Below are 14,534 nucleotides of genomic sequence, written 5' to 3'. Positions count from 1 at the left end.
GGTGGGGGAGGGGAGTCTGGGATGGGTGAGGGGGGTGGGGGAGGGGAGTCTGGGATGGGTGAGGGGGGTGGGGGAGGGGAGTCTGGGATGGGTGAGGGGGGGTGGGGGAGGGGAGTCGGGAGTGGGGGAGGGGGGTGGGGGAGGGGAGTCTGGGGTGGGTGAGGGGGGTGGGGGAGGGGAGTCGGGGAGTGGGGGAGGGGGGTGGGGGAGGGGGGTCTGGGGTGGGCTTCACCTCGGTTTTAAATGTGACTGATCCGTGCTGCCCTCTCTCCCGATGTTCCGACAGATCCCGGTGGACAGTCTGGAGGAGACGGTTATACTGAAGTGGCTGCAGATTCCTCCTCACCTCTGGCCACAGGGCGTAAATGGAATGGGGCAGGAGACCAAATCCAGCAGATATTTCACATACAGTCCGTCCGAAAGACCCCCGACAGCTGGCAAGTTTGCAGTTCCAGTCGGCTGTGCTGCTTCTGGTTAACCAAATAACACCAAACCTGTGGGAGAAATGCAGTTCCCTAAAGGAATATTGCATCAAAGTCAACAGAATGCTAATAGAGCATGGTGCCCACGTGTGCTGGTGCGCATGTGCCCGTGTGTGCTGGTGCGTGTGTGCCCGTGTGTGCTGGTGTGCATGTGCCTGTGTGCTGGTGCGCATGTGCCCGTGTGTGCTGGTGCGTGTGTGCCCGTGTGTGCTGGTGCGCATGTGCCCGTGTGTGCTGGTGCGCGTGTGCCCGTGTGTGCTGGTGCGTGTGTGCCCGTGTGTGCTGGTGTGCATGTGCCTGTGTGTGCTGGTGCGTGTGTGCCCGTGTGTGCTGGTGCGCATGTGCCCGTGTGTGCTGGTGCGCATGTGCCCGTGTGTGCTGGTGCGTGTGTGCCCGTGTGTGCTGGTGCGCGTGTGCCCGTGTGTGCTGGTGCGCATGTGCCCGTGTGTGCTGGTGCGCGTGTGCCCGTGTGTGCTAGTGCGCATGTGCCCGTGTGTGCTGGTGCGCATGTGCCCGTGTGTGCTGGTGCGTGTGTGCCCGTGTGTGTGTGCGTCATTGTCCCCCTGATGGACCTCATGGGGTCTAGTTTCACATGGGAATGAATTGATGTGCTTACACTGACTGTAAGAAATCCCTTCACCAAAATCCCTTTCTTTCCAAGTCTGACAGCAGCATTCAGAGTGCTTTCATAAGAACATAAGAAATGGGAGCAGGAGTCGGCCATCTAGCCCTTCGAGCCTGCCCCGCCATTCAATAAGATCATGGCTGATCTGTCGTGGCTCAGTTCCACTTTCCCGCCCTCTCCCCATAACCCTTAATCCCCTCTCTCATCAAAAACCCATCAACCTGCTTCTTAAAAATATTTAGCGAGGCAGCCTCCACCACTTCAACGGCAGAGAATTCCAGAGATTCACCACCCTTTGAGTGAAGAAGTTCCTCCTCAACTCCGTTCTAAACCGCCCCCCCTTTATCTTGAGGCTGTGCCCTCTAGTCCTACTGTCCTTTCTGAGCGGGAAGAGTCTCTCCACCTCTATCCTATCCATCCCATTCATCATCTTATACGTCTCAATGAGATCTCCCCTCATTCTTCTAAACTCTAACGAGTACAAGCCCAGTTTATTCAGCCTCTCCTCATAGTTCAACCCCCTCAACTCCGGTATCAGCCTAGTAAACCTCCTCTGCACTCCCTCCAAGGCCAAAATATCCTTGCGTAAGTACGGCGCCCAAAACTGCACACAGTACTCCAGCTGTGGCCTCACCAATGCCCTATACAGCTGCAGCAAGACCTCCCTACTTTTATATTCTATCCCCCTCGCTATGAAGGCCAGCATCCCATTCGCCTTCCTGACCACCTGCTGCACCTGCAAGCTGGGTTTTTGCGACTCATGCACAAGGACCCCGAGGTCCCTCTGCACCGTCGCCTGCTGCAGTTTTTCGCCACGTAAGTAATAATCCTTCCTACCATTATTCCTACCAAAGTGGACCACCTCACACTTGCCAACATTAAATTTCAGTGAGCTGTCTACACGAGGAGTCCCAGAGGAACTGGCACGCCTGGTTAAAATACAGAGCAAGAGGCTCCTTGATTGGCCCATCAATTTGGCCCATAATCAGGGAGTTGATATTCTAACCGCAAAGTCCTTTCACTGACAGACTATTACATGGTCACTCAGTGACTGTGGCAACTTTCACTTTTATTGCGTGTTGTCCTCTCTGGAGCTATGGACCGTGATGGTCACGGCTCCAATATCTTCCTGCCTTTGGCCTGTGCTGGAAGGGTTGGCAGGCCGATTACTCCTGTGTTGTAAACAGACCTTCTTGGCCAACAAGTCTGGGATGGGATTTTGAACCGGGGATTTCTGGCTCAGAGGCAGGAATTCTACCCGCTGCGCCACCCTAGCCCCTAAACAGTGAAATGTGTTTGAGGTGTACAATGCTGAGGGAACGAGAGCAGCCGGTTTCACTAGATTGCCGAGCTTTGTGGGAGTGATTATTGAATCTGCTTCCACCAGCATTTCAACCAGATCTGAATAAATGCAGCAAGTTACTCGAGTAATGAGGGCAGGTTGGATAGGCTGGCGTTTATTTACCAAGTAACATAAAGGGAAAGTTTAATTGAGGTGCATAAAATTGGGGAGGGGGATTTGATAAAACAAAGTGGAAAGGGGAAAATAAGTTGAAATGTTCTGGGACGGCACAGTTCTTAGCACCACAGTCTTACCACTGCCTGCCGAGCTCCAGGGACCTGGATTCGATTCCGGCCTCAGGTAACTGTGTGCATTCTCCCCGTGTCTGCACGGGTTTCCTCTGGGTGCTCCGGTTTCCTTCCACAACCCAAAGATGTGGATTGGCCATTTTAAATTTGATTTATTATTGTCAAGTGTATTAGCATACAGTGAAAAGTATTGTTTATTGCGTGCTATATGGACAAAGCATACCATTCATAGAGAACAAAAGGAGAGAGTGCAGAATGTAGTGTTACAGAAAGATCAACTTATTACGAGTTAGGTCCATTCAAAAGTCTGATGGCAGCAGGGAAGAAGCTGTTCTTGAGTCAGTTGGTACGTGATCCAAGATTTTTGTATCTTTTTCCCCACGGAAGGTGGAAGAGAGAATGTCCGGGGTGTGGGGGGGTCCTTAATTATACCGGCTGCTTTTCCAAGGCAGCAGGAAGTGTAGACAGAGTCAATGGATGGGAGGCTGGTTTGTGTGATGGATTGGGCTACATTCACGATCTTTTGTAGCTCCTTGTGGTTTTGGGCAGAGCAGGAGCCCATACCAAGCTGTGATACAACCAGAAAGAACGCTTTCCGTGGGGCATAGGTAAAAGCTGCAGATTGTGACTGAATTTCTTTAACCTTCTGGGAAAGTAGAGGTGTTGGTGGACTTTCTTAACTATAGTTGTTGGCATGGGGGAACCAGGACAGGTTGTAGGTGATCTGGACACCTAAAAACTTGAAGTGTGGAGTTATGAGGAAAGGGGAGTGGGCCTAGGTAAGATGCTCTATCAGAGAGTTGATACAGACTCAATGGGCTGAATGGCCTCCTTTTGCACTGTGTAGGGATTCTACGATCATTGGTGGAAGGAAAGTTGCTGTGTGAATCATTTCATGCACCAACTGGTCCGGGTGGATTTCGAGTTGAAACTTTCCCTGGATTATTAGTTTTTTTTATACAACCACATGTTTAACTAATCCCCTACTGTGTCTCTTTTACTCAGATGGCTGTTCAGAGTTTAAATGCCGATACAAAGCCTGCGAGGAGGAGGAGGAAGAGTTTGAGTTTGATCCAGATGGCAGTGATCCCTGTGATCCTCTGTGCAGCATTGAGCAGTGGGCAGGGGAGAAGTTTGCGTTCGTCATGGACCCTGATGTGAGGTATCGATGATTAAATTTTTATTAGACTAAACCACTGTATACCAGAGTATCGATAGGCAGAGGGATCTGGATACACAAGTCACTGAAAGTGGCAATGCAGGTGAAGAAGGTAGTCAAGAAGGCATACGGCATGCTTGCCTTCATCAGCTGGGGCATTGAGTTTAAAAATTGGCAAGTCATGTTGCAGCTTTATAGAACCTTTAGTGAGGCCACACTTGGAATATAGTGTTCAATTCTGGTCACCACACTACCAGAAGGATGTGGAGGCTTTGGAGAGGGTACAGAAAAGCTTTACCAGGATGTTGCCTGGTATGGAGGGCATTAGCTATGAGGAGAGGTTGGAGAAACTTGATTTGTTCTGACTGGAGCGACGGAGGTTGAGGAGCCTGATAGAAGTCTGCGAGGGGCATGGACAGAGTGGATAGTCAGAAGCTTTTTCCCAGGGTGGAAGAGTCAATTTCCAGGGGGCTCAGGTTTAAGATGCAAGAGGCAAGTTTAAAGGAGATGTACGAGGCAGATTTTTTACATAGATAAGAACATAAGAACATAAGAAATGTAAGAACATAAGAACATAAGAAATAGGAGCAGGAGTAGGCCATCTAGCCCTTCGAGCCTGCCCCGCCATTCAATAAGATCATGGCTGATCTGTCGTGGCTCAGTTCCACATTCCCGCCCTCTCCCCATAACCCTTAATCCCCTCTCTTATCAAAAACCCATCAACCCGCGTCTTAAAAATATTTAGCGAGGCAGCCTCCACCACTTCAACGGGCAGAGAATTCCAGAGATTCACCACCCTTTGAGTGAAGAAGTTCCTCCTCAACTCCGTTCTAAACCGCTCCCCCTTTATCTTGAGGCTATGCCCCCTAGTCCTACTGTCTTTTTTGAGCGGGAAGAGCCTCTCCACCTCTATCCTATCCATCCCATTCATCATCTTATACGTCTCAATGAGATCTCCCCTCATTCTTCTAAACTCTAATGAGTACAAGCCTAGTTTATTCAGCCTCTCCTCATAGCTCAACCCCCTCAACTCCGGCATCAGCCTAGTAAACCTCCTCTGCACTCCCTCCAAGGCCAAAATATCTTTGCGCAGGTGCGGCGCCCAAAACTGCACACAGTACTCCAGCTGCGGCCTCACCAATGCCCTCTACAGCTGCAGCAAGACCTCCCTACTTTTATATTCAATCCCCCTCGCTATGAAGGCCAGCATCCCATTCGCCTTCCTGACCACCTGCTGCACCTGCAAGCTGGGTTTTTGCAACTCATGCACAAGGACCCCGAGGTCCCTCTGCACCGTCGCCTGCTGCAGTTTTTCTCCACGTAAGTAATAGTCCTTCCTACCATTATTCCTACCAAAGTGGACCACCTCACACTTGCCAACATTAAATTCCATTTGCCATTTCCTGGCCCATTCGCCCAGCCTATCTAGATCCTTCTGTAGACTCTCCACACCCTCCGCACAATTTGCCGTTCCCCCAATCTTGGTGTCATCAGCAAATTTCGACACCATACACTCGGTTCCCTCCTCCAGATCATCTATATAAATGGTAAAAAGCTGAGGCCCCAGCACCGACCCCTGGGGCACTCCACTAGTCACCAACCGCCAATCCGAATAGAACCCATTGACCCCCACTCTCTGCCTCCTATTTGACAACCAAATAGATGGTGGTGGGTGCCTGGAACTCGCTGACAGGGGGAGGTTGTGGAAACACATATGGTAGTGACTTCTAAGGGACGTCTGGACAAATCCATGAATAGGATGGGAATAGAGGGATACGGTCCCCGGAAGGGTAGGGGGTTTTAGTTCAGTTGGGCAGCATGGTCAGTACAGGCTTGGAGGGCCGAAGGGCCTGTTCCTGTGCTGTAATTTTCTTTGTTCTTTGTTCACTGTGTTCAACAGGATCGATTCCCAAACAGACAGACTGGGGAGACTGTGGTGAAATGGTAATGTCGCTGGACTGGTAGTCCAGAACTCTAAGTTAATTCTGTGGGGACAGGGGTTCGAATCCTGGCACAGCAGCTGATGGAAGTGAAATTCAATGAATTTCATTCAGTCACAATCTGTAGCTTCTTTAATTCTGACCATGAAACCATTGTCGACTGTAAAAAACCCATCTGGTTCACTAATATCCTTTAGGGAAGGAAATCTAACATCCTTACGCGGTCTGGCCTACATGTGACTCCAGAGCCACAGCAATGTGGGTGAGTCTAACTGCCCTCTGAAATGGCTCAGTTCAAGGGTAAGTAGGTCTGGACAAAAAATGTTGCCTTTCCAATGATATCCACATCTCGCGAAATTAAAATCAAAAACTCCACGAGGTGCTGTGGACCATCAGCAGCAGTAGAATTGTATTGAGCCGCAGTGTCTATCGTCACGGCTTGTCATATCCCACATTTCACCATCGAGCAAGGGGATCGACACTGATTCAACGAGCAGTCCAAACTAACCAGCCAGGCTCCAATATCATTCCAGTTAACAGCTCTTCCCTGAGGCCTTTCTCTGCCCTATTAATGCCCTTTCTGGTAAAAAAAAATGACTTATTCTCACCGAGGAGGCTTCAGTCCAGCCCACATCCAGCAATCTGCTCTGAAAACTCTGCTCAGACAACCCACGACATTCTTTGATTAACCCCCGTGCCATCCTGGTAAAGCTGCAACACAGGGGTGCCCGAGATTCGGAAGGTGCATGAGGGTCAGTCAAGGCCCAGGAACAGTTAAACAGCTCCTCCCTTTCTTTTTATTGTTGTCGTAGTGATACGGACACACTGGGAATTCGGGAATATTTGGCAGATCAGAACGTCATGGGGAAGGAGGAGGTCCGGAGTTTTCAAGACGTTTGGGAGCTGGATCTTGTCGATCGCTGGCGTTTGTACAGGTAACCCCACCAAAAACACTGCTGCTGGAACCAGGAAATAAACTGACAATAAAAGACAAAGAAACGATCTTCATTTATGCATTAATGTGAGGTTATCCAATCTGGCAGCAATAATAGGAAGAGTGGGGCAGCACGGTAGCACAGTTAACACTGCTACTTCACAGCTCCAGTGTTCTGGGTTCGATTCCTGGCTCGGGTCAGTGTCTGTGTGGAGTTTGCACAGTCTCCTCGTGTCTGTGTGGGTTTCCTCCGGGTGCTCCGGTTTCCTCCCACAGTCCAAAGATGTGTGGGTTAGGGTGATTGGCCATGCTAAGACATTGCCCCTTAGTGTCCAGGGATGTGTAGGTTAGAGAGATTAGTGGGTATAATATGTAAGGATATGGGGGTAGGACCTGGGTGGGATTGTGTTCGGCGCAGACTCGATGGGCTGAAGGGCCTCTTTCTGCACTGTAGGGTTCTATGACAGATTATTATTTCAATGGGTGTAAATTGAGAGAGGGAGATACTCAGTGAGAACTTGGACTCCTTGTGCATGTCACTGAAAGTAAGTGTGCAGGTACAGCAGGCAGTAAAGAAGGCAAATGGTATGTTGGCCTTTATAGCGAGAGGATTTGAGTACAGGGATAGGGATGTTTTGCTGCAATTGTATAGGACGTTATTGAGGCCACACCGGGAGTATTATGTGCAGTTTTGGTGTCCTTGGAAAATGCTTTGTTAAGATGGCGGCGTGGGCTCGTTGGGCCAAAGGGCCTGTTTCCCGTGCTGGGTTGTTCTTTGTTCTTTATCTGAGGAAGGATGTCCTTGCTATAGAGGGAGCACAGTGAAGGTTTACCAGGCTGATTCCTGGAATCGCAGGTCTGTCATATGAGGAGGGACTGAGTCAGTTAGGATTATATTCACTGGAGTTTAGAAGAGTGAGAGGGGATCTCATAAAAACTTATAAAATTCACACAGGGTTAGACAGGGTAGATTCAGAAAGAATGTTTCCAGTGATGGGGGAGCCCAGAACTAGGGGTCACAGTTTGAGGATAAGGGATAAACCTTTTAGAACTGAGGTGAGGAGAAATTTCTTCATCCAGAGGATGGTGAATGTGTGGAATTCACTCCCACAGAATGTAGTTGAGGCCAAAACGTTGTGTGATTACAAGAAGAAATTAGATATCGCTCTTGGGGCTGAAGGATCAAGGGTTATGTTGGGAGGGCAGTGGAATTGGGACATTGAATTCCATGATCAAGGTGAATGGTTGGGCAGTCTCGAGGGGCTGAATGGCCTACTCCTGTTCCTATTTCTTCTGCTTCAATGAAATACTTTATTGTATTGTAATCACTATTGTAACAGGGGGAGATGTAGCAGCCAATTGGAGCACAGCAATATTAGCATGAGTAGATCATCCTCTGTGCTGTTGGTTGAGGGTTAAATATTAGACAGGTTGCCAGGCTGAATCTCTGTCAAATAGCGGCCATGGGAACTAATACATCCCACTGGGGGGCAGGCAGACTGGGCAGGCCAACTCTGGCTGGGCTTATTCCTGGAGGTATCATCACATGAGCTTTGGTCACGTGTGCCCTACATTCATGCTTTTGGTTGCCCATTATGTAGCAGGATGTGGTTGTGAAGATGATGCTGAGACTAGGCTGGATGGGCTGAAGGACCTACTCCAGTTCCTATTTCTTAAGGCCTTCTTACTCGAGTGCTTTGATGGAGACGCTTTATTACAGAGCTGCCCTCTCCACTCACCTCTCCTCCCCCCGATGCTGACTGACTCTTTATATCATTGCCTAATCAATACTCAGCACCTTTCTACCTTGTTACCTTAACTAGAGGTTATTTATCATCCATCAACAGAACCTATCCGATATAACCACAGCATGTTCCCTTCCCAAGGCATTTAATTTCCTGACTTTTAAATGACAGTCAAGGATTGCCCAATTATTTCCAAGGCCCTGGGTTCGATTCTGTGTGGAGTTTGCACGTTCTCCCAGTGTCTGTGTGGGTTTCCTCCAGGTGCTCCAGTTTCCTCCCATAGTCCAAAAGATGTGCTGGTTATGTGCTAAATTCTCTCTCAGTGTACCCGAACAGGTGCAGGAGTGTGGAGACTAGAGGAATTTCACAGTAACTTCTTTGCAGTGTTAATGTAAGCCTACTTGCAACTAATAAATAATAAACTTTCATAAAATTTATTTATTATTGTCATGAGTAAGGCTTACATTAACATTGCAATGAAGTTACTGTGAAATTCCCCTAGTTGCCATACTCAGGCACCTGTCCGGATCAATGCACCTAAACCAGCACATCGTTCGGACTATGGGAGGAAACTGGAGAACCCGGAGGAAACCCACGCAGATACGGGGAGAACGTGAAGAGTCCACACAGACATGACCCAAGCCGGGAATCGAACCCAGGTCCCCGGCGCTGTGAGGCAGCAGTGCTAACCACTCTGCCAGTGAAGCAAAAATGTTCAAAGAATAGTTTTTGGAGAACCTACCATTTTTTAATGACTGTTTCTCTGACTTATTTCTCCTGGGTCTGAGCCTGGACCTGTCCTGACTTTGAGACTCCGGGACCACTTGTTGCGACAATAAGAAGTCCCTCAACACCAGGTTAAAGTCCAACAGGTTTATTTGGTAACACAAGCCACTAGCTTTCGGAGCGCTGCTCCTTCATCAGGTGAATGGGAGTTCTGTTCACAAACAGGGCTATAAAGACACAAACTCAATTTACAAAATAATGGTTGGAATGCGAGTTTTTACAGCTAATCAAGTCTTAAAGATACAGACAATGTGAGTGGACAGAGGGTTAAGCACGGGTTAAAGAGATGTGTATTGTCTCCAGACAGGACAGTTAGTGAGATGTTGCAAGTCCAGGCAAGTCATGGGGGTTACAGATAGTGTGACATGAACCCAAGGTCCTGGTTGAGGCCATCCTCATGTGTGCGGAACTTGGCTATCAGTCTCTGCTCAGTGACTCTGCATTGCTATGTGTCATGAAGGACGTCTTGGAGAACGCTTACCTGAAGATCAGAGGCTGAATGCTTGTGACCGCTGCAGTGTTCCCCAACAGGAAGAGAACACTTTTGCCTGATGATTGTCGAGCGATGTTCATTCATCCATTGTCGTAGTGTCTGCATGGTCTCCCCAGTGTACCTTGCCTCAGGGCATTCTTTCCTGCAGCGCATCAGGTAGACAACATTGGCCGAGTTGCAAGAGTATGTACCGTGTACCTGGTGGATGGTGTTCTCACGTGAGATGATGGCATCCGTGTTGATGATGTGGAAAGTCTGCAGAAGGATCTAGATAGGCTGGGCAAATGGGCCAGGAACTGGCAAATGGAATTTAATGTTGGCAAGTGTGAGGTTGTCCACTTTGGTAGGAATAATGGTAGGAAGGACTATTACTTACGTGGCGAAAAACTGCAGCAGGCGACGGTGCAGAGGGACCTCGGGGTCCTTGTGCATGAGTCGCAAAAACCCAGCCTGCAGGTGCAGCAGGTGGTCAGGAAGGTGAATGGGATGCTGGCCTTCATAGCGAGGGGGATTGAATATAAAAGTAGGGAGGTCTTGCTGCAGCTGTAGAGGGCATTGGTGAGGCCGCAGCTGGAGTACTGTGTGCAGTTTTGGTCGCCGCACTTACGCAAGGATATTTTGGCCTTGGAGGGAGTGCAGAGGAGGTTTACTAGGCTGATACCGGAGTTGAGGGGGTTGAGCTATGAGGAGAGGCTGAATAAACTAGGCTTGTACTCGTTAGAGTTTAGAAGAATGAGGGGAGATCTCATTGAGACGTATAAGATGATGAATGGGATGGATAGGATAGAGGTGGAGAGGCTCTTCCCGCTCAGAAAGGACAGTAGGACTAGGGGTCACAGCCTCAAGATAAAGGGGGGTGCGGTTTAGAACGGAGTTGAGGAGGAACTTCTTCACTCAAAGGGTGGTGAATCTCTGGAATTCTCTGCCCGTTGAAGTGGTGGAAGCTGCCTCGCTAAATATATTTAAGACGCGGGTAGATAGGTTTTTGATAGGCAAGGGGATTAAGGGTTATGGGGAGAAAGCGGGAATGTGGAACTGAGCCACGACAGATCAGCCATGATCTTATTGAATGGCGGGGCAGGCTCGAAGGGCTAGATGGCCTACTCCTGCTCCTATTTCTTATGTTCTTATGTTATGATCCGGCATGTCTTGCAGAGGTTGCTGTGGCAGGGTTGTGTGGTGTCATTGTCACTGTTCTCCTGAAGGCTGGGTAGTTTGCTGCAGACAATGGTCTGTTTGAGATTGCACGGTCATTTGAAAGCAAGAAGTGGGGGTGTGGGGATGGCCTTGGCGAGATGTTCGTCTTCATCAATGACATGTTGAAGACTCTGGAGAAGATGTCACAGCTTCTCCGCTTTGGGGAAGTACTGGACAACGAAGGGTACTCTGTCCACTGTGTCCCGTGTTCTTGGGTTCATGTCACACTATCTGTAATCCCCACAACTTGCCTGGACTTGCAAAATCTCACTAACTGTCCTGACTGGAGACAATACACATCTCTTTAACCTGTGCTTAACCCTCTCTCCACTCACATTGACTGCACCTTTAAGACTTGATTACCTGTAAAGACTCACATTCCAATCATTATTTTGTAAATTGAGTAAGTGTCTTTATATGTCCTGTTTGTGAACAGAACTCCCACTCATCTGATGAAGGGGCAAGGCTCTGAAAGCTAGTAGCTTGTGCTACCAAATAACCTGGTGTTGTGAGACTTCTTACTGTGTTTGCCCCAGTCCAACACCGGCATCTCCACTTGTTGACAGCAGTCAGCCCCTACAGAGAGGGGTTCAGTTTAATGTCTCTTCTGAATAATGGTACTTCTGACAATGCTGCACTCCCCCACTCCCTTGCTGATCTGCAAGTATAGTCTAAGTGCTTAACTCTTTAGTGTGAGGATATACTCTGTATCTAACCCTGTTCTGTACCTGTCCTGGGAGTGTTTGATGGGGACAGTGTAGAGGGAGCTTTACTCTGTATCTCACCCTGCGCTGTATCTGTCCTGGGAGTGTTTGATGGGGGACAGTGTAGAGGGAGCTTTACCCTGTATCTAACCCTGTGCTGTACCTGTCCTGGGAGTGTTTGATGGGGGACAGTGTAGAGGGAGCTTTACTCTGTATCTAACCCTGTGCTGTACCTGTCCTGGGAGTGTTTGATGGGGGGACAGTGTAGAGGGAGCTTTACTCTGTATCTCACCCTGTGCTGTACCTGTCCTGGGAGTATTTGATGGGGACAGTGTAGAAGGAACTTTACTCTGTATCTAACCCCGTGCTGTACCTGTCCTGGGAGTGTTTGATGGGGGACAGTGTAGAGGGAGCTTTACTCTGTATCTAACCCCGTGCTGTACCTGTCCTGGGAGTGTTTGATGGGGGACAGTGTAGAGGGAGCTTTACTCTGTATCTAACCCCGTGCTGTACCTGTCCTGGGAGTGTTTGATGGGGGGACAGTGTAGAGGGAGCTTTACTCTGTACCTAACCCCGCGCTGTACCTGTCCTGGGAGTGTTTGATGGGGACAGTGTAGAGGGAGCTTTAATCTGTATCTAACCCCGTGCTGTACCTGTCCTGGGAATGTTTGATGGGGACAGTGTAGAGGGAGCTTTAATCTGTATCTAACCCCGTGCTGTACCTGTCCTGGGGGTTTTTGATGGGGGACTGTGTAGAGGGAGCTTTACTCTGTATCTAACCCTGTGCTGTACCTGTCCTGGGGGTGTTTGATGGGGACAGTGTAGAGGGAGCTTTAATCTGTATCTAACCCCGTGCTGTACCTGTCCTGGGGGTTTTTGATGGGGGACTGTGTAGAGGGAGCTTTAATCTGTATCTAATCCTGTCCTGTCCCTGCCCTGGGAGTGTTTGATGGGGGGACAGTGTAGAGGGAGCTTTACTCTGTATCTAACCCCGTGCTGTACCTGTCCTGGGAGTGTTTGATGGGGGACAGTGTAGAGGGAACTTTACTCTGTATCTAACCCCGTGCTGTACCTGTCCTGGGAGTGTTTGATGGGGGGACAGTGTAGAGGGAGCTTTACTCTGTATCTAACCCCGTGCTGTACCTGTCCTGGGAGTGTTTGATGGGGGGACAGTGTAGAGGGAGCTTTACTCTGTATCTAACCCCGTGCTGTACCTGTCCTGGGAGTGTTTGAATCACTCAGTTTGCAATGCATAAACGCTGAAAGAGATTAATTAAGTAATGGTGAAAATGATAATCTTGTCCATGAAACGGTGACAATATTTGAACTAAAATTAGATAACAAGTCTAATTTTTTTAAGGAAATGGAAAGCGACGTATGAAGAGAAACTCCAAGCCTCTATAAATGGAAATGTGTGCTTATATGAGAAGGCGGCCCAGGATCTGTACGAGTTGACTCTGGAGGAAGATTTAATGATCCTTAAAACAGCTGATATTCTGGCCATGACTACCACAGGTAACAGATTTGCAGGCATAGAGTCAAATGGAATAAGATTAAGCTTGCGTGGGTTTCCTCCGGGTGCTCCGGTTTCCTCCCACAGTCCAAAGGTGTGCGGGTTAGGTTGATTGGCTGTGCTAAAAATTGCCCTGAGATGTGTAGGCTGGAGGGATTAGTGGGTAAATATGTCGGGATTGTGGTCAGTACAGGCTCGATGGGCTGAATGGCCTCCTTCTGCACTGTAGGGATTCTATGATTCCGAGAGATGCTCAGAACAGTCTGGGAGCTGTCACTGTAAAAGAGGATGGCGTTTCTATCACGTTTTCAGGATATTGCTTTCTAACTAAATATTGGGCTATCGCAGTGTGATAAACTTTCTTACGCAGCGATCAATCTACACACAGCTGGGTGAACAAGAACTCCTTCTAAGTTGCTACAGGTTAGGAGTTAAATATTGTTAACCCGGAATACTTTCACACCATGGGGAGCGATCTTACCAAAAAACAGGCATCAAAATGGGAAAATTTCCTCGCCTGTTTTTTTGTGGCAAGTTCAAATCCAGAATTTTATGCACACGGAAAAAAATGGGTGAAACCATTCCTGGCCTGTAAGGAAAGGGGGCAGGGCTTAAATCGCTAGCAAGTCTGCTGTAGCAGCAGAGGGTGCTGTTGCGCGTGTGCAGACCTCTGTGGCCACACGTGCGCAATGGCAACCAGCAGCGGCTCGACAGGTCTGAGAGAGAGATCTGTCAGCCCTCTGCTGCTGTAGTTTGTCTCAACCCCACACCACCCCGAAATATTGCCCTCCCCTCTCCCACAACCAGTCGCAATGCAGAGTTGCAGTGGGCCCCACTGCTGGTGCTCAGTGGGTGGTGCCAGGCTGGCACTGTCCGAGGGGCACCCCTAGCCTCCCCCGATCTTCTGGGAGGGCCTTTGGCTAGGTGATCTCAACTGATCCCAGTTTGTGGGGGCCATGCGTAATCTTCAGCAGAAAGAACCTCTGCTGGTGAGGCCACAAAGACAAAATGAGGCCGGACAATTGCATCCCGGGCTCGTCCATTACACTTAAATGAGGATTTGAATATTTCGTCAGAAATGGGCGAAAGGCTGAATGTGCTGGACACTCTGTGCTGGTAAAACCACAAGAGGTGAGAAATTGGGAGTGAATCTGATTTCTCAGCTCTCACACAATATTATCGGCGTGTCTTGCCTGTCGATGGGCAGGGTGCACTGGTAAAATTACTCCCTCCTCCACCACATGTCTGAAAAATGACATTGGGAACACATGCTGACCCTCTGACAGTGCGGCACTCCCTCGGCGCCGACTCTCCAACAGTGCAGTGCTCCCTCGGTGCCCCCTTGGCGCCGACCCTCTGACAATGG

At 49.1% G+C, this 14,534-nt stretch overlaps 1 protein-coding gene across 1 annotated transcript in view; it reads left to right on the top strand.

The window, feature by feature from the left end:
* The first annotated feature begins 274 nt into the window (after positions 1-274).
* Positions 275-14,534, top strand: part of LOC145359966 (NFX1-type zinc finger-containing protein 1-like) — a 28,362-nt gene continuing 14,102 nt past the window's right edge. Inside the window, exons 1-4 of the mRNA XM_080214868.1 lie at positions 275-437; positions 3,703-3,859; positions 6,609-6,731; positions 13,016-13,170. Coding sequence (XP_080070994.1) covers positions 275-437; positions 3,703-3,859; positions 6,609-6,731; positions 13,016-13,170 — 598 coding nt within the window. The remainder of the gene's footprint in view (positions 438-3,702; positions 3,860-6,608; positions 6,732-13,015; positions 13,171-14,534) is intronic.

This window comes from Carcharhinus amblyrhynchos, chromosome 2 (genome assembly GCF_965287045.1).
Source record: "Carcharhinus amblyrhynchos chromosome 2, sCarAmb.v2.hapA, whole genome shotgun sequence".
NCBI classification, from domain to species: Eukaryota; Metazoa; Chordata; class Chondrichthyes; order Carcharhiniformes; family Carcharhinidae; genus Carcharhinus; species Carcharhinus amblyrhynchos.
The sequence above is the reverse complement of the archived record's forward strand: the minus strand, read 5'-3'. Positions and strand labels throughout refer to the sequence as shown.